The sequence below is a fragment of the Harpegnathos saltator genome, unplaced genomic scaffold (assembly GCF_003227715.2).
Source record: "Harpegnathos saltator strain DR-91 unplaced genomic scaffold, Hsal_v8.6 scaffold720, whole genome shotgun sequence".
Taxonomy (NCBI): domain Eukaryota; kingdom Metazoa; phylum Arthropoda; class Insecta; order Hymenoptera; family Formicidae; genus Harpegnathos; species Harpegnathos saltator.
Window position 1 is genome coordinate 217819 of NW_020230561.1, and position 20492 is coordinate 238310.

Here is a 20492-nt window from a genome sequence, read left to right on the forward strand (position 1 = left end):
AATCTTATAAATTTTAAAGTTTAACTTACCGCGAGCATTAGCTTTATTTAAGACACCACATGGAAGCAGCGCAGCCGAATTTATTGAATATTTACATTAAATATGTATTGATTACATATATGTGCGCGTGTATACATATACACACATACATATACACATCATACGTAACACAAAGAGATGTAAATTTGACCACACTCTCCATATGATGATTTCGGATGAAGTTAATGCCAATATTAAATTAATTTTGAAAACCTATAACTTACATTCTGAACAAAACAAATATACCTTACATAATTTTGAACGAAAATAAATATATAAGTATTTTGGAAAATTTTTAAAGGAATGTCGGAGTGCTGCTCGATCATAAAATTCCAATCATAAAATAAGTTTATTACATACTAATCCCAGTACTATCACATCATTTTAATCACATTGATTTTACTTTATGTACGATTAAAGTACACATTTTGACATATTTCGTTATTATAATCTTTTTATTAAAGACAAAGAAATTTCAAATATAACATCTGAAACTGTCTTTTTTAAACTATATATAGTTTATATAAAAGTTCTCCGTTTAATATATAAAAAGGTAATAGCCTGATGCATATTTCTTGTAGGAACACCGTCCAATATTCAGAAGCATGCTTAGAATTTTAGGCTTTATAATAAAGTACACTTAAAAAAATTGCATATATATGCATTTCTCAATATGTAAATAAAAAAGAGCAATATAACCGTGCAAAGTAGTTTATGAATACCGCATTAGTGGCATTAGTAAGTACATGTGTGCACACAATTAACATGTACCTCATCTATATACTTACATATTAATATGCAGTTGAACAGAATGCCACTAATCTATTTTAACTCAGTATTCGTAAACTACTATTATATATGGTATATTGTTTTCTTTTATTTGCACTGTGCGATCTCTCTCCCTCTCTACCCCTCCCCCTTCCCCTCCTCGTCCCTCCCTCTCATTTTTCCTGTTCTCCTCCCTCTCCCTTCTCTTTCCCCTTCCGTCACTCCCTCCTCCTCTCTCTCCGAGGACAGTTCAATATTCCTTTAACCCTTTGTGGCGCAAACAGATACAGCAGAGACCCACTTATATTGCGTCAGTTTTTTATATTTTATGAGAAGTTTAATAATCGATTTCTTAGCGATTATATTTTTTAGCTTCTTAAGACCCTAACTAGTATAAAATAATTGTGATTACTTATAAATTCTTTAAATTTATTACTGCTAATAGTAAATAAGTAAACACAATAACATGTTTTTAAGAATAAATGTGTGGTAAAGCGAAGAATTAACTATTTTTATCTGGGAATTGATATGCAGGAATTTTTTTGGGGCGCTGATTACGAATCCGTTGTCAGATTTTAGAAATTCGAAATGGCGGATCCAATATAGTGGATATAAAATTAAAAACTTAACCAATTTCCGTGAAACTAGGTATCTAGGGTTTTCTTGGGTCGCTAATTACGAATCCATCATCAGATTTTCAAATTTTTAAGATGGCCAATCCAATATGTCGGACGGAAAACTTAAAAATAACTTCAATTTCTAGAAAAATAGGTATTGAGAAGTTTTTGGGTCGCTAATTATAAATCTGTCATCAGATTTTCAAAATTCACGATGGCTGATTTAATACAGCGAAGCGAGAATTTTAAAAACCTAAGTTTCTACGCCATTTTGAGTTTCAAAAATCTGACAACGGATTTCTGACAACAGTAATCAGCGATATTAAAAACCCCTAGATACCTAATTTCATAGAAATTGGTTGAATTTTGAATTTTACGTCCGCCATATTAAATTCGCCATTTTGAATTTTGAAACTCTGACAACGGATTTGTATTCAGCGACCCAGAAAACCCCTGCATACAAAGTTTTATAGAAATCGATTAAAGTGAAAAATTGGTAGCTTGAAGAGTTAATATCAATTATCAAATTTTGGAGTAAAAAATAGACTTTCTTTAGAACATTGATAAGTTTACTCTGACATTCTCTTATAGAAATTGAATAATGATAATTATTAAGAAAGGACCCCGCACAATTCCTTATGTAAATTGGATTTCGGTGGAATTGGCTGAATATTTGGTATGTTGTAGATCTTGTTTCTCTGATAAAAAGTTCCCATAGGCACAATCCCCAATAATTGACCATTTGACTTCTACGAGGCGTCAAATGTAAAAAATGTCTAATATCACAATTTTTTATTTTCAACGAATAAGATGTATTCCTACTTTGATTTACATCTAAAAACTTTTTTGTGTGTATATTTAAAAATAAAAAGCAATAAAGATGATATTTGCTTGAGGTCGATGACCTGATTTCAGAGATTTAAGTCCAGAGCTTGATTAACATGAATCCTCTTGCCTCTCACATCGGCGTGCTTGATTAACGTGAGTTCCCTGCCTCTAATATGGATTGAAAGTTTGTTGTTTAGCTCCATTACAAATGAAACAGAATATTACTATTCGTTTGATTTGTATTCAATATGTTTCATATCATGCATGTGAGATCGTTTTCTCTGGTTCTCTGGTTTCGTTATTAATTGAACGATTACAATTAAGACACAAGCGTGCATCATCCATCAAATCAACTTACCTATCAATTTCTTCGCACCTTCTCATAGATATTTCTCATTTTATCGCATTATCGTCACCATTTAATCGAGCTAACTGATTTGAACGAAGCTCGATCACAAACAAAACAAGGGATTTGATTTCTATGCCATTTCTTCTTTTCATTTTAGTTAATACTAAATATTCAATATAGAGGAAGTGCGGGTATTGTGTAATAATGGGGTAATTTTGTGATTTTTTCTAGTTTGTCAAGTATCGCATCCGAATAAATAACAGTGGAATTATTAACTGCTGGACATTACATGTGATTAAAAAGTGAATTTTTAATAAACCACAAATATTCTGAATTGTTATGCTTTAAAATATAGTTTAATTAAAAAAGTTGTGTTTGTGTTCTCAACAAAAAGCGAAACATAATCGAATGGTACACTTAGTTGTCAATGTATTATATATTGAAACATATGTTTCACATAAAAAATCAAGTCATCATCTTCAAGTTAATGTCACCTTTATAGCTTTTTATTTTTAAATATACACAGAAGAAAGTTTTAGATGTAAATCAAAATAAGAATATATTTTATTCGTTGAAAATAAGAAATTGTGATGTTAGAAACTTTTGATATTTGACACCTCGTAAAAGTCAAATGGTCAATTATTGGGGGTTGTGCCTATGGGAACTTTTTACCAGAGAGACAAGACCTACAACATATCAAATATTCAGCCAATTCCACCGAATTTATATAAGAAATTGTGCGGAGTCCTTTGTAGTGATTAAATACTACCAATATTTCAGCAGTCATTTGGCCAGTGTTTAATCCTTTACACTTGGATATCCGCTCTGAAGGGACATCGTCTGACAAACCACTTTGTGTTCCCTTTTATAAAGACTTTATTAATGATTATACAGGAAACTTATGCAAGCGCAAATTTTTCAAAAATTCATGTTTTCTTGAAGTTTTCATTCAAATATCACGAAAAACTGAATAAAAATATTGTATTGGGTCTATGCATAATTCCGTAGCGAGAATCGAATAAATTTCAAACGCAAAATATTTAGCAAAAAAAGCGATTTTATTCAACTAAATATGTTCCATTCTGTTCAATGACTTTCTGCCATCTCTCCACGAGCTTCATTATCCCTCTTTCATAGAAGTCCTGAGATCTTTGGGCAAAGAAATCATCCAAGTGGTTTTTGAGGACGTCCAGGGAACTGAAGGTTTTATTATTCAAATTATTCTGTAGCACCCGGAACAAGTGATAGTCTGAAGGTACAAGGTCGGCCTATACGATGGATGCACCAAACATCCCACTCAAGCCACAATAACTTTTGCCGGGTCATTAGAGAAACGTGTGGTCTAGCGTTGCCTTGGTGGAACACAACGCCCTTTCTGTTCGCCAATTCGGACCGCTTCTGATCGACTGCTCGCTTTAATTTGGCCAGTTATGAGCAGTATTTGGTCGAATCAATCGTTTTGTTGGGTGGCAGCAGCTTATAATAGACGATTCCTTTCCAATCCCAGATATAGAGCACGACCTCCTTCGGGTATAATCCAAACTTTGCGACCATCTAAGCAGTCTCCCCGTGCTTCGACCATGATCTTTATCGACTGATATTGTTGTAGACAATCTACTTTTTATCGCCAATGATAATCCGCTTTAAAAATGGTTCCATTTGATGGCGCTTGAGCAGCAAATCGCAAGCTGAAATTCGGTCCATTAAATTCATTTCCTTCAGTTCGTGCAGCACCTAAACATCAAGCTTGTTTATCATCTCAAGCTTCCGTAAATGTCTCGAAACAGTTGATTGGTCAATGTTGAGGTTATGTCCGATCTCTGTAGTCGTCAAATGCCGGTCGGAGTCGATTAAAGCTTTGATTTGATCGACATCAGTAGTGACTGGCCAACCAGAGCGAGTAGGATCCTGGAGATCAAATTTCCGCAACGAAATTTCGCAACCCACTTCCGACACTCACTTTCGCTTACGGCATTCTCTCCGTACACGGCGCGTATCTTTTTGTGAGTTTGCGAAGCGTTTTTGCCTTTTCGGAAATAAAAAGCGAAATTGCACTGAAAATACACGTTTTTTCCTTCCATGTTAAAAAATATAATTAAACTTCGTATATGTCAAGGATCTCGATGAATACTTTCTTAAAATCTCGGCACAAATTTCAGCTTTAACTTAGTGTATGACACTTCATATGTTTGACACATGTGCGAGCGGAAAAACAACTGCGAACGACATCTGTCGAAATTTCGCTACGGAATTATGCACAGATAGACCCAATATACAGAGTCCTCAAAAAGTCCGGGAACGCTAAAATATTTCGAAAAATATGAAAGATACGGAAAAATGTTTGATACAAAAGTTGTAGGGCTTAAAAAGATCTATTTAGTAGTCATATCAGTTTGACCATAGGTGGCGTTGCTAAGGTCATATGAAGGTCAACTTTGTTTTTTTAAATAGAACTCCCTATTTTTTATTGGAAATTCTTGTAGCTTATCTCGAGAGCTTTCCAAAACACTATAATGAAGTTATTTTTTATTAAGTTCTTTCCGAGTTATGACACTTGAAAGTTACAGCACCGCCGGTATTACCCAAAGTGTACCGCGCGGAAATTGCATGGTCGGATTTACAACTCGCGTGTGTGTGTCACTACAGAAATTAAGACCCTACGGTTCGTCACTCCCGCAGTATTTTAAGACTCCAAACTCTCTCCGTAGTGTGTGTGTGTGTGTGTGTGTGTGTGTGTGTGTGTGTGTGTGTGTGTGTGTGTGTGTGTGTGTGTGTGTGTGTGTGTGTGTGTGTGTGTGTGTGTGTGTGTGTGTGTGTGTGTGTTGTGTGTGTGTGTGTGTGTGTGTGTGTGTGTGTGTGTGTGTGTGTGTGTGTGTGTGTGTGTGTGTGTGTGTGTGTGTGTGTGTGTGTGTGTGTGTGTGTGTGTTGTGTGTGTGTGTGTGTGTGTGTGTGGTGTGTGTGTGTGTGTGTGTGTGTGTGTGTGTGTGTGTGTGTGTGTGTGTGTGTGTGTGTGTGTGTGTGTGGTGTGTGTGTGTGTGTGTGTGTGTGTGTGTGTGTGTGTGTGTGTGTGTGTGTGTGTGTGTGTGTGTGTGTGTGTGTGTGTGTGTGTGTGTGTGTGTGTGTGTGTGTGTGTGTGTGTGTGTGTGTGTGTGTGTGTGTGTGTGTGTGTGTGTGTGTGTGTGTGTGTGTGTGTGTGTGTGTGTGTGTGTGTGTGTGTGTGTGTGTGTGTGTGTGTGTGTGTGTGTGTGTGTGTGTGTGTGTGTGTGTGTGTGTGTGTGTGTGTGTGTGTGTGTGTGTGTGTGTGTGTGTGTGTGTGTGGTGTGTGTGTGTGTGTGTGTGTGTGTGTGTGTGTGTGTGTGTGTGTGTGTGTGTGTGTGTGTGTGTGTGTGTGTGTGTGTGTGTGTGTGTGTGGTGTGTGTGTGTGTGTGTGTGTGTGTGTGTGTGTGTGTGTGTGTGTGTGTGTGTGTGTGTGTGTGTGTGTGTGTGTGTGGTGTGTGTGTGTGTGTGTGTGTGTGTGTGTGTGTGTGTGTGTGTGTGTGTGTGTGTGTGTGTGTGTGTGTGTGTGTGTGTGTGTGTGTGTGTGTGTGTGTGTGTGTGTGTGTGTGTGTGTGTGTGTGTGTGTGTGTGTGTGTGTGTGTGTGTGTGTGTGTGTGTGTGTGTGTTGTGTGTGTGTGTGTTGTGTGTGTGTGTGTGTGTGTGTGTGTGTGTGTGTGTGTGTGTGTGTGTGTGTGTGTGTGTGTGTGTGTGTGTGTGTGTGTGTGTGTGTGTGTGTGTGTGTGTGTGTGTGTGTGTGTGTGTGTGTGTGTGTGTGTGTGTGTGTGTGTGTGTGTGTGTGTGTGTGTGTGTGTGTGTGTGTGTGTGTGTTGTGTTGTGTTTTTTTTTTTTTTTTTTTTTTTTTTTTTTTTTTTTTTTTTTTTTTTTTTTTTTTTTTTTTTTTTTTTTGTGTGTGTGTGTGTGTGTGTGTAGGTAACATTTTTCAAGCTATTGGTTTTTACTTTATCAATTAATCAAATGTTCAAAATATCTTCCTTCTACTGTTTGGCAATGAGCTAAACGTTCATAGAAACTATTGATCATATGGCTTATTTGTTCTAAAGTGATCAGAGATGCTTCCTGCATTATTCGATTCTTCAGGTCTTCTAAATTACATGGTTTCGTCACATAAACCTTACTTTTGATTTGTCCCCAAAAAAAGAAATCAAGAGGAGATAGATCAGATGATCAAGCAGGCCACTCAATGGCACTTTTCCTATCTATCCATTGATTAGGAAAAGAACGGTTTAAGAATTCTCGAACTCGTACCACAAAATGAGGTCCTGCTCCATCTTCCTGGAACCAAATGTTTGCGTCAAATAAATTTTCAATTTCAAAAAGGAATGATATGATCTCGCAATGAATTTTCATACTTTTCAGCATTTAAATCACCATCTATAAAAAATGGACCTATAATACCGCGACTACAGATGATTGTTCAGTCAACATTTTTCAGAGAAAAATGTGATATTATAATTGGAAAAAGAAACAAAAGAGACAAAGAGCGAGATACGAACGAGCGCAATTCGTTTTTAGAATATGTGGACCGAGAAGCATCTCTGATCACACCTCCGCGCGGTACACTTTGGGTAATGCTAATGCCGGCAGTACTGTTGTAACTTTCAAGCGTCATAATTCGGAAAGAACTTAATAAAAAATGACTTCATTATAGTGTTTTAGAAAGCTTTTGAGATAAGCTACAAGAATTTCCAATAAAAAATATGGGGTTCCATTTAAAAAAACAAAGTTGACCTTTATATGACCTTAGCAACATATGGTCAAACTGATATGACCACTAAATAGATCTTTTTAAGCTCTACAACTTTTGTATCTATTTGTATCTATTTTGTATCATTTTTTCGTATCTTTTATATTTTTCGAAATATTTTAGCGTTCCCGGACTTTTAGAGGACCCTGTATAACGGAACTAAAAAGACCATTCCATGATACTTTTTTTTTTTTTGGTAACGCAGGGGAAATCCGTCATGGATACCCTGACCCGTTGGGGGGGTCGAGGGTTATGTCAGAGTCTTACTGATTAAAACCCCTGCGGGATATCTACCATTCGGACCGTGGTAGGGGGAGTCAGGAGAACTGCTTCCGCATTCCCTCCCCGACACCCCGACCATTCCATGATACTTACTACGCAAGTGAGTTTTATTTTTATTTATTTACATATATCTTGATATATATTTTATATTCTTATGTATTTCGAGATAAATATTTAAGAATCATCTATTTTTCAGAATGATGCAATTTAATCCATATAATGTAATAATATATGTAACATTTACTGCAATGAATCTTCCAACTTCTCCAATAACTTCGAAAGAACGAGAAGTAACAAAAACAATAGAAAACATGCTTAAAGAAATTAGAAACGAGAAAGAAGTTGTAATAGAAGGGGAAGAAACATTAGATTACTACAACACATATGAGATTCCAGAAATAGAAGAAATTGATTTATTTGAGTCATATGAAGCAAAGGTTTACTTATCAGAAGAAATTAGATGTACTTCTGACGAAATATCAGTTGACTATAAGAGAGAAGCAGTGGAATACTGGAAAAGTGGAAAGTCCAAACGAAGATTGATTGAAGGAGTTAAACGTAGGTTCAGAAAAGTTAAATCGAAACGACAATTACGACGATGGGAAGAACAAATCGAAGCAGGTAGTAACAGGTATGAAAAGTTAAGACGAATTTCGGAATACACATTGGCTCGATTCAACGAAGCACTTGAAAGAGGTGTAATCATTCATGACATCGATATTGCGCGATGGGCTACTCGCTCACAAGAAGAGGAAAATGTAGCAGGATTTATAGCTTCGGACACATGGATAAAACGATTTAAAGTGGCACATGATATTGTATCTCGTAAAATAACTAAATTTGTAACAAAAATATCGCTGTTATCAAAAGAAGATTTAGAAAATAAATGCGATACATTTATTGAAAATGTTAAATATTATATTGGTCGGTATAGAGTAGAAAATATTTCCAATCCTGATCAAAGTGGATTTCAATTAGAGTTTCATTCCGGTTATACTTTAGCACATAAAGGTGTAAAAAGAATAGAATCTGTTGTACAATCTATATCAGCAACCACACATAGTTACACTATACAGCCGACTATTTCTGCAGATGGTAAATTATTGTCGCCGCTTTTTATAATATTGTTGCGCCCTTGCGCAAGAAAAATAACACGGAATTAATAAAACGAAAGAAGCTTTATTTTTAACACGTCCGTTCGTCTCGACAAGACTCGGGCGACTCTCTCTCATCTCTTCTTCTTCCATTTATTTATTAAACAACCTCCTTGACAACAACAGCTGTCAAACAATCTCTACTCGATTCCTTTGCAGTCCACTCAGGAGCATGGGGATAACACATCCTCCAAAGACACGGGCGCAGCAATATTAAAAAAATAAAAGGAACGTTTAGTCCGAGAGTACAAGAAAAAATGTTCAAAGCACCTAATATTTTTGTTATGGCTTCATTATCGGGCAAACTAACATCATATCATGTAAAAACGTGGTTAAAAGAAGTATTTTTTCCGAATATTGGGCCATAATCTGTATTGCTATTAGATTCATGGACTAGACATTGTCCTAATATAATTGCAGATACTAGACAAGACTGTTGCAGATTCTGCAACAGATATCGTCTTCCTAATAAATTAATCGAATCAAACCTACGTTACACGACACGAGAGATTGCAGAAACATTAAACATCCATCATTCAAGCGTTCATAACTACCTGAAGAAGCTGGGATACGTAAGCAAGTTCGATATTTGGGTTCTTCATGAACTCACAGAAGTTCATTTGACGATGCGTATAAACATTTACAATATGCTCATTAAACGTGAGGAAAACGAGCCTTTTTTGAAGAGAATGATAACTGGTGATGAGAAATGGATTGTTTACAACAATGTGCAGCGCAAATGGTTTTGGTCCCGACATGATGATTCGCCTCAAATGATATCGAAAGCAAACATTATCAGAAGAAGGTTGTGCTCTCAGTGTGGTAGGATTTTAAAGGTGTCGTGTTTTTCGAGCTCCTACCAAAGAACCAAACAATCAATTCGAATGTGTACTGTCAGCAATTGGACAATTTGAATGAATCCATCATTCAGAAACATCCAGAGCTCGTTATCATAAAGGAATTGTATTTCATCACAACAACGCGAAACCACACATAAGTTTGATCACCCGTCAAAAATGATCAAAGATTGGAACTTGGATGGAATGTGTTGCCACCCACCATACTCGCCTGACCTTGCGCCGTTAGACTTCCACTTGTTTCGCTCTCTTCAAAACTCCTTGCGTGATATAACGTTAAATTCAAATGAAGCTGTAAATCGGCAACATGTTCAGTTTTTGGCCGATAAAGACAAGTCTATGAACGAGGAATTATGAAGCTCACTGAAAGATAGCAAAAGGTCATTGAGCAAAACGGGCAATATATATTGATTGATTTTTGTTCTTTATATAAATGATCTTTGAAAAACATAGAAAGAATATGTCATGACTTTTCCGACAACCCAATATGTAGTACTAACCTAGACATAATAAACAGGGGCAATGAACCCACCCTTCGTAAACAGAGTTAGGCAAGAGGACTAGACTTAATACTAGCGACTCCACTACTCTGAGAAGATACGCAATTGGCATGTGTCTAAAGAAGCCTCGCTATCTGATCATAGATATATAGAATTTCACCTAGACCCTGGACCCAAAGGGAATCAATCAAAGTTCCTAGATTTACCGACTGTGTCAGGGGAGGATTGGGAAACTATAAAAATTCATTGATAATGAGCGGGACTTTGATTGCGCTGCTACATAACCGCACGATGCAATCGAGGACTCGTTCAATGAGAGCTGCCTTATAAAGGACAAGAAAAGGTTAACAAAAGTTCTCTGGTGGAACAACAAACTAGAGAAACTAAGAGCTAGAAAGCTAACTAAGCAACTAAGAGCAATTAAGCTAAAAAAGCGCAGCAACAACAGTTATAGGACCAGTATAGAATGGCTCTAACAATATATAACAAGGAATTAAAGAGATCTAAAAGGAGAACCTAACGGAGCTTCTATGAAGGCTTTACAGACTTGCCTAAAGCAGCCCGCCTGCAAAAAATCTTAGCTAAAGATCATCAAAATAATATTGGGCATTAGCAAAAGGCAGATGGCCAATATCGGGGAGATGCTTAAACTGTTACTCAGCATACACTTACCGGGCTCCTCCACAATACAACTACTGGGCCCTGAGGAGAAGAGTTCTAGAAATCCTTCAAACTCCAGAACGAAGGGGTTGCCATAATATTTACACAGGATAGGATAAAATGGGTTTTGCAAACCTTTAAGTCCTATAAAGTTTCAGAAGTAGACTTTTGCCAGGAGTAGAATTTTGCTAGCTCCTATAACATGGCTTAGATGACGTGTTACCGTCCCTGTGTGATCTATACAGGGCAAACTTCAGCCTTACATATGTTCCCACACAATGGAGGCGAAAATGGTCTTCATATCCAAGGGTAGAGGGTGACCAAATGCCCAACCTAAATCTTACAGACCAGTTAGTTTCTCGTCCTCTATTTTGAAGAAAATAGAAAAGGTCATACCAGTACATAAGAAATGAGATTCTTACGAAGTCTCCTCTACATAAAAACCAGCACGCTTATCAAAAGGCAAAATTCACCACTACGGACTTACATAAACTCGTGCAACGAATTGAAAGCGTAATTGAAGCCAAACAAGTAGCTCTGTGCGCCTTTATTGATATTCAGGGAGCCTTTGACAACATCTCAGTAGCTGCAATTACAAGTGCAGCGGAAAGGAAAGGCTTCCACCCCCTGATTACTATATAGATTGCGATGTTTTTCACCAAGAGATCTGCCACGGATCTCCGCGCAAGATTTCCACGTCGTAGAAATTCCGCCGGTAGCGAAAGCCGCGGGTCCGATCCGACCAGCTACACTAACTCAGAAAATATCTCTACTTGTTGGGCGCCAGGTACGGAGATAGCCGTACCACCGATTCTCGTAATTATCGCCAAATTCTACCGTCGGATCGCGACTCCCGATTATCGCCTCGTGCAGGACCGACTAGCTCGATGTGATTACAGTCGAAGATGGGCGTGTTCGTTAAATGGATCTTATCGCGCAATTAAGAACTCGCTCGGCTATTTGGTATGAACATGCAATTTATATTCTATCTGATACAAGGTCGCGCTCTGGACGGCGAATCCCGTCCGTCCGAATTGGATCACAAAAGAAAAATAGGCCCGCTCGTATACAGTTCAAGCCGCCGACGGATTCTCCGTCCGACGGACTCCGCTAATAATCTGGATCGCAAGAGTTAGTTGGATCTCGACCGCACCAACCGTTTGGACAGCACCAAAAGTTTCCGATGGATCACGTACACTACCGGCCCGCGTACACGCCACACACATGCGTGTCGCATGTGGCCAGCTCGTGCTTGTGGCGTGTGTCGAGCACGTCTTTTATTCGCGACGCACTACGAGATACGCTAATTCTATCGGTCGCTCGCCGCCGAGCCTGGGCCACGGGTCTCCCTCGCCAAGAATTCGCAAAATTACCGGGACCGAGATGCGGCCCCTCGTAATACTACTAAGAGGACCCGGCCACGGCCGGCTGCCTAATGGCGGCGTGACCCCCAAATTCGCGAGGTGCGCAGATAACAGGAAGAGCTTACGCGGCGCCTTCTTCCTTCCTGTCCGGGTCCATCGGGCCGGATTTCGGGAGACCACCTTGCCTCGCTGTGGCCGCTCGCGGATCTTCCCGCTCGATCGCACGCTCGCCTGTCCGCTCGCTTGCTCGTTTGCTCGCTCGTTCGTTCGCTCGCTAGTTCGCTCGGGGTCAAAATCCGAATAGGGACGAATCCTTCCTGCTTCCTGATGGATTTCGCCTCGGAGGCCCCCCACTCGCGGGACCTCCCAGGGAACCTTGCGCGGTCCTGCTGCCGTGCCCCGTCGCCCCGCGGACTCCTCTCACCTCTGCTCGCTGTCGGCCGCGGCTCTTCGTAAATTCGCTCCGCGACCACCGGCGAATGTAAGCTCTTGGTGGCTTCCACCCAAAATCTCTCACAAGCTCTGGGTCCACGGTCCCTCCGTCACTCGTTTCAGCCCGCCACAATCGCCAGGAAAAATCCCGGTATATTCTAATATTCGTTCGGGACTCGCGATCGCCCCGCTCGCACGGGCGTTCCGACGCTATATCGACGGATTGGCATAATTTAGTCGCTCGGTAACGGGCGCCTCAAACTGCCACATTACAAGGTAAAATATATGTTCCGCAGTCGCAAGGTGAGTGCAACCCTGGCTGGAGAAACAAAAACTGTTAGAACAGTCAGAGGATGCCTCCAAGATGAAGTGCTTCCCCTCTGCTGTGGTCGATAGTTATAGATGACCTGCTAGATACCCTTACATATAGTGGCTTTACGGTGCAAGGCTATGCTGACGACCTTGTCACCGTAATCTGTGAAAAAATGGATGTCCTAGAATCATAATGTATGCAAAAGATGAATAAATTGTGCCACGTACAAGGCCTAAGCATTAACTCCCAAAAAAGGCCTAAGCATTAACTCCCAGTTATAGTCCCATTCACAAGAAAGAGAAAATTATCGTTGATAGCCCTCAAAGTGAACGATATAACTATTGACTTCAGCACGGAAATCAAATATCTCGAAGTTATCCTGGATCAGAAGCTACCTTGAAATGCTTACCTGGCTGGACTACGCAAGAAGACGGTAGCAGCTACTCTTAATACCGCAGGCTCTTAGGCAGAAACTGGGATACTAACCTCAAAATAATATATTGGTTCTACACGACCATAATAAGACCAATGGTCACCTATGCTTCTCTAGTATGATGGCCAAAAACTTTACAAAAAACAGCGCAGCAACAACTTTAAAAAATAGAGGCTTGCCTACCTGAGTATAACAGGTGACATGTGTACTTGTCCCACAGCTGTTATGGAAGCATTGGAACTAACACCACTGCAGCAAGTGCAGAAGGCGTTCCTAAGCGCCCTACAAATGAGCAGGACACTCTACACCGAAGTGCCAACCTTTAAAGGTCATATGAGCATCCTCAAGCCTGGTAGAAATGGCCTATCTACTCTCAGACCACCTATAACCAAGCTCTCAAACTGATAAAAGGCTTTAGGGTGATGCCGATGTACCGAGATCTGTGGGAATCTGGGGACCAAGTTCAAAGGGGGCTCACTCAGATGGTACACAGATGGCTCGAAACTCGAGAAAGGGGCGGTAGGCTTAGGTATAAATGGTCCAACTGTCACATCTCTGAGCCACTAGAAACCCACTCAACGATCTTTCAAGCTGAAGCTTGCAATTAACCTCTGCGCTATAACCAACCTAAAAAAAGACTTAAAAGGTGCAAACATTGATATAATGGTTGAACGAATTGTTTTGATAATAAAAAGAACTGAAGAGGTAATTAGAAAGTTGAAATTTTCTACATTTTTTCAGGAGAAAATGATGGACTGCCGATCTTCTTGACAAGCGTTGTCGAAAACCATCTGCAAAGATTTATGGGAATCAGTGAAATATCTTATTTTGTATAAAAAAAATAGGAAATGCAGTCACTGAAAAAGAATGTCTTTTAAATAATTGTTCTATAGAAAAAGATTGAGATAATTTTGAGAGAGAAATATGATTCTCGAACAGGTCATTTTAGTATAAATAAGACATTAGAAAAAAATCGTCAAGAATTTTATTGAGCAATATGCAAGATGTCGAAGATTGATATCAGACTTATGAAGAATGTATCGTGAAGGCTGGCTGTTCCAATAAAGAAAATCTTTACGAATTTACAATGTTGGGGCTCCATTCAATAGAATACAAATAGATATCAGACTTTACCATTAAATTTTAATAGAAATAAATATATAATCGTTATTGGATTGTTTTTTAAATAGATAGAGGCTGTTCCTAAAAAAAAAGATATTAGAACTAACACGGTAGCTAAAATATTCATTACCCAAATAGTTTTCAGATATGGAGTTTCTTTAGAAATTCATGCCGAAAAATGTTTTAAATGAAAACTTTTCCAGGAACTTTCACATTTATTAAAAATTTATTAAAAATAAAGAAAACCAGAATGACTCCTTTATACCCATAGTCTGATGGATAAATGGAGCGGCAGCAAAGAACGATCTTAAATTATTTTGTTAAATTTGTTTCGGTCTGTCAGAAGAATTGGGATCGTTGGATCCTTGTGTTACTCCTAGCTTATCGTTCTTCAAAGCATGAAACCATGAAGTTCTCTCCTTTGGAATTTAGTTTTGCTCAAAATCTCCGGATTCTTCTGGATTTATCGAGAGGAATTCCTCCTGGGGAGGGAGATCCTTCACCGAGGAGTTTTACACTCTGGAATTAAGAAAGAGATTAAATTCAATCCATGAGGCGACATGAAATTCGATGTCGATCAAGTCGAAGAGAATAAAATCTGTTTATGATAGGAAGGCTAAAGATATTGTTTTCTTTGCTAGTCAAAATTTGGTTTCATAATCCGTAACAACGAAAGAAAAGGAAGATTCCGAAGCTACAAAGCTACTGAAAGAGGCCCTATATAATAATATATAGTAATAATAATAAGAGGCCCGTTATAATAAAGGTTGGACGAAGTTACTTATTGTATGCTGAAGTCATTCAAGAATATAAAAGATTGTTCGTGCTAATTAGCCGATGTTTTCGAAAAAAAGAAAAAAAGGATTAGTATAAAAAACTACATCGGGAGCCTGTTGTTATGTATATTTGTTTTCGATTATTGTTTTGAGTAATTAGATTCTAATTACTGTCACACAATTTTATTTTTATAGTATTCAACAAAAAGAAAAGAACTATGGAATGACGTCACTGTTTCCCAGGAGAAAGTGGAGTTCGCTGATTCATCATGTCCACAAGATCATCGAGTTAATAATGCATATTGCATCACTCATAGGTTTTTATCCCCTGTGGTCTTTCTATAGAACTTAGGGCAAATACCGAAGCAGAGAGATTTAAGAGTAATTTTGTTTCAACAGATTTATTGTGACCACGGACGCTATCTCAGTTTTCCATGTCTGAAGAAGAAGAACCAAGATCTCAAGGCTAAAGATAATCAAAACCAAAATGAAGCACAAAAAGAATAAGATAAAATTCAATGCAGCCATGATGTTTCGGAGCTGGTATTTGATTGGAACCAGACAAAACGGCTCGAAAGGTCTATAGGAGCAACTCAAGTTAGGACAAGGAAATATACTAGGATCTTGGAATCAATACTATGGGAATAGAAAATTACAGCTTTTCTTATTATCGAAATAACAATTTTGAAAAAGAGCACAAAGCACCCGCGTCAGGATTCCATGTCTGCGTACTTAAAAAAATAGCTGATGAAGAAAATCAATATTAGCGAGTAACAAAAAATGAATCAGTTCCCTGGGAAACGTGTTAAAGGAAGAGGAAAAGTCTCACAAGCCGGTGTTTGATGTTGACAGGGACAGCTTTTATTAATTCGCAAAATTACCTGTGAGCTAAAAAAAGATCTGTATATATATATAAAGAAAAGTTTCACGATTCTCTTTTCTTAAAAATTGTGTTCTGTTCATTGCTCGCGTGTGTAAGCGTGACAATATATATAATAAATTATAATGTATAGAATGACAAGAATATATATAGTATATACCGGGTGTTTCAGACCGTCCAGGTCACCCGATTTTTTCGTTAATGCGACATTTTAGAGAAAAATATTTCAGACAAAAGTTGTAGGGCTTCAAAGGATTTATTTACTGACTATGAATTTGACCTTGGGATAACCTTGAAAAGTCCAGTCAAGATCAACATAAAAATTTTAAATGGATACCCCAATTTTTTATTACATCATCTTTTTCTAGTTATTTGATGATTTTGAAATTTCGAAAAATCAGCAAGTTAACAAAAGTCAGGGCGCTATTGTAAAAATATATTCTTAAGACTAAATAGAACAAAAAAGTCTAGTACCACTTTTTTTTCCGACAACTAGTTAGCGAGATATCGTAAGTTAAATATTGAAAAAGTTATCAAGTTTTCCTTCAATATCTAGAAAAATATTAGGCAAATGAAAAAATATTTTAGACAAAAGTTGTTCAAATTAATTGGTGGAAAAAGACGGTGTAATAGAAAATCGCGGTTTCCATTTCAGATTTTTATGTTGATCTTGACTAGACTTTTCAAGGTTATCCCAAAGTCAAATTCATAGCGTCAGTAAATAGATCCTTTGAAGCCCTACATCTTTTGTAATCTGAAATATTTTTCTCTAACATGTCGCGTTAACGAAAAAATCGGGTGACCCGGGTGGTCTGAAACACCCGGTATAAGAATATATATAGTATATATAACCAAAAGGAATTCTCAAATATATATTGCTAAGAGAGGTCTCTGTTTCTTCGCTGTAACTATCTCTAATTCTTATGTTAGAAACGAGAAAATGTATACTAAAAATTTTTATGGATTGTATCAAAATAAAAAGGTATATCCAAAAAATGAAAAATTTACAATCGATTAAATATATTTTCCTAAAATGCTCTGAAATTTCTTTATTGTTAAATCAATAAATGGACGAAAAGTTAATACGATAAAATGAGAAAAGATAGTTTAAAAAGGAAGATTATGTCATGTTAAATTTTACGGTTGTTTACGGTTTGTAAGAACAAAAAGAAAGTTTTAGGGGCATTTTAAACATGCTCCTAAACAATCAATTAATTGCAAGTATTGTTTTATAAATGTCTTATTATTTCAATATAATCCGTAAGAACTTTCGGCATAAATTTTCTCGCTTCTGACGCTTATTAATTAAAAGTTTCGCGATAAAAAGGCCAACAGCTTTAAATTTAATAAAATTTTTATAATCATACATTGATTTCGACTTCTTAAAAGAAATAAAGAGAAATAAAAAAGAAAAGAAGAGGACAGTTTCTGTAATTGTTGTATTAACTCTAATTTAAATATTTACGAAATTATTTTAAATTGTTATTTTCACGTATATATTTTTATATACGAATATTTAGTTTCAACAATATCATGCGATTTATCCGGTAACAATATTATAAAATTGTAACAATAAATAAAAATATGGCGTGAAATATGAGTTTTACATGATATTACTCCCTCTTAAAGTCAACATCTAATAACCCAATAATCACAGCCATAGGAAGCAATATTGTGATATATATCACAATATATATCATAAAGTTCAGATACATAATGTATTTACAATGTGACTAAAGAGCATTTTGTCATTTGTACTTAAATGATCAAGAAGAGAGAAAATCGCATACTTGTACATATAATTTCATATACATCGGATTCTTATTCTCTCTCATACTGTACATATTTAATATTATTTAAGTTTATTTACTATCTTCTATAAAATAATTACCTTACATCATTAATGATAACTATAGATTGTATAATTTTGCATTTCCAAAATTAAATCTGCAAACTTATCCTGCATTAATTATAGTTATGCCAATGTAATCTAAAATCTATCTTATTATCGGTGATATTCTCGCATGCATCTCACTGTTTTCTTAACTTACTTAATAGTACAATGTTACATTGTAGTGAGCCGTAATCTAATTCTGCTATATACATAATCTATTTTCACTATTCAAGTGGAGCATTGAACTCTTTTTCGAGTTTCAAGATATCGGATTTATAAACTAGAAAACTGAGATAGAAATAGCACAACACTAATGTCGTGCTTTTACTAGTAACCTATTATTGCTAAACAATCGTAGGTCTATCTGTATAAAAAAAATTTAGCTGACTCTCTTTAAATGATAAATATTACCATTAATAACCTAATTTAATTAACATTAAACAACTTATTAACAAAATATTTGAATATTTGTAAATAGATACAGATTAGAATATATAAATAAATTATATAACTTAGTTTATAAATATATGCGAAAATATGTAATTATGTAATAAAAACACATATATATATATATGTATGTATATACATATAACATATATATATATGCAAATTTTTACTTAAAATTATATCACTTTTGCTAAGTTTGTTTATAGTTAATACTCCACATAAATAGTACAATAGATAATAGCATTATATTCGAATTTTATATACTGATTGGCAGCCAACAATATAAAGACCGATTAATAATTATTTAACATCATACCAAATGTACAATTGCCAACTAATAAAATCATTTTGTGCAATCATTCTAAAGCAATATCATATTCTCATACTGATTTTGCGTACATGCTCAAAAATATATATTTATATATTGACATAGTATATGTATATATATATAGGGTGGGGAGTTATAAGTTTACAATCCGAAATGTAAAGGTAGATTGGGTTAAGACAAACATAAAAGTCCCATACCGTTTTGCGAGATTCGCAATAATTATCGAGTTATTAATGACAGGAATCTGAGGAGTGGGAGCGCGCCAGCAGATGATTGGAGAAGCGTTGCAGCTGCTTAGGCCGCAGCGCGATCCAGCAACTGTTGCCGGTGTGCGGCGAAGGGAAAGACAATGCGCCGCTATTCGTTGTTTTATCTCGCCGGACCTACATCTCGCCGCACGTCGCTCACAGTTGCTGCGTTGAGTGGGCCACGCTGTGACCTGAGTAGCTGCAACGCTTCTCCAATCATCTATGTTAGTGCGCTCCTATTCCTCAGATTCCTCATTAATAACTCGATAATTATTGCGAATCTCGCAAAACGGTATAGGACTTTTTTATGTTTGTCTTAACCCAATCTACCTTCACACTTTGGGTTGTAAACTTATAACCCCCCACCCTGTATATACAGTTTCATTTTAAGTGATATGATTATCTTGCGAATCAATGATTTTATTGAAAATTTTTTCGAACGGAAGTTGCATGGCTTGAAGGGGGACACATGATGGAAATGTGGACTTGACCTTGAGTGACCTTGTCAAAATCAGGTCAAGGTCATTAATGTTTTTTTTAAATGGAAACCCTTATTTTTATTACATATTCTTGTAACTTATCTCGAGAGCTTTCCAAAACACTATAATAAAGTTACGTTTCATTGAGTACTTTCCGAATTATGAGGCTTAAAAATTAAGGCAAGACCGATCACTAATTGGGCCAACTAAGGCAAGATCGATCACTAATCACGGATTAGTTGGCCGGATCAGTGATTGATCTTGCTTTAGTTGGCCGGGTCAGTGATCAGTCTTGTCTTAGTTGGCCAAATCAGTAATCGGTCTTGCCTTAACTTTCAAGCCTCATAACTCGGAAAGTACTCAATGAAACATAATTTTATTATAGTGTTTTGGAAAGCTCTCGAGATAAGCTACAAGAATATGTAATAAAAAATAGAGGTTTCCATTTAAAAAAACATTAATGACCTTAACCTGATTTTGACAAGGTCACTCAATGTCAAATCCACATTTCCATCATGTGTTCTCCTTCAAGCCATCCAACTTTTGTTCAAAAAATTTTTCAATTAAATCATCGATTCGCAAGATAATCGACCATATCACTTAAAATGAAATATCTTGTATACATACATATATATATATATATATATATATATAAGGTGTTAGAAAAGTCTAGAAACGGGCAAATATCTCGAAAACGAAACGTTTCTGAGAAAAATGTTTCCAACCAAAGTTGTAGGGTCTTAAAAGTTCTATTGAATGATCAAATCCGTTTAACCTTGAGTGGAGGGGTCAAGACGAGGTCAAGGCCAACATGATTTTTTTAAATGGAACACCCCATTTTTTATCACATAGTGTTAAAGATGAGCGAGATGTTTCCAAAACACTACTTGATGATCTACGAGGGTGGTCCGATAAGTACTT

General features: G+C 36.8%; 1 protein-coding gene and 1 long non-coding RNA gene across 3 annotated transcripts in view; one reads left to right on the forward strand and one right to left on the reverse strand.

The window, feature by feature from the left end:
- The window catches only part of LOC105184020 (mitoferrin-2), an 82779-nt gene that overhangs the window by 40841 nt on the left and 21446 nt on the right, over positions 1 to 20492 (reverse strand). Inside the window, exon 6 of one of the 2 annotated variants that reach the window (XM_011142547.3) lies at positions 14774 to 15038. The exons of the other annotated variant lie outside the window; for it this stretch is intronic. Coding sequence (XP_011140849.1) covers positions 15019 to 15038 — 20 coding nt within the window. The 3' untranslated portion in view covers positions 14774 to 15018. Of the gene's footprint in view, positions 1 to 14773; positions 15039 to 20492 lie in introns of those variants that run through there. 2 annotated transcript variants of the gene reach the window in all.
- LOC112590134 (uncharacterized) lies at positions 15504 to 16316 on the forward strand. Its single transcript, XR_003114030.1, has 2 exons — positions 15504 to 15612; positions 15695 to 16316. It is a non-coding gene; the product is annotated as an uncharacterized LOC112590134 (long non-coding RNA).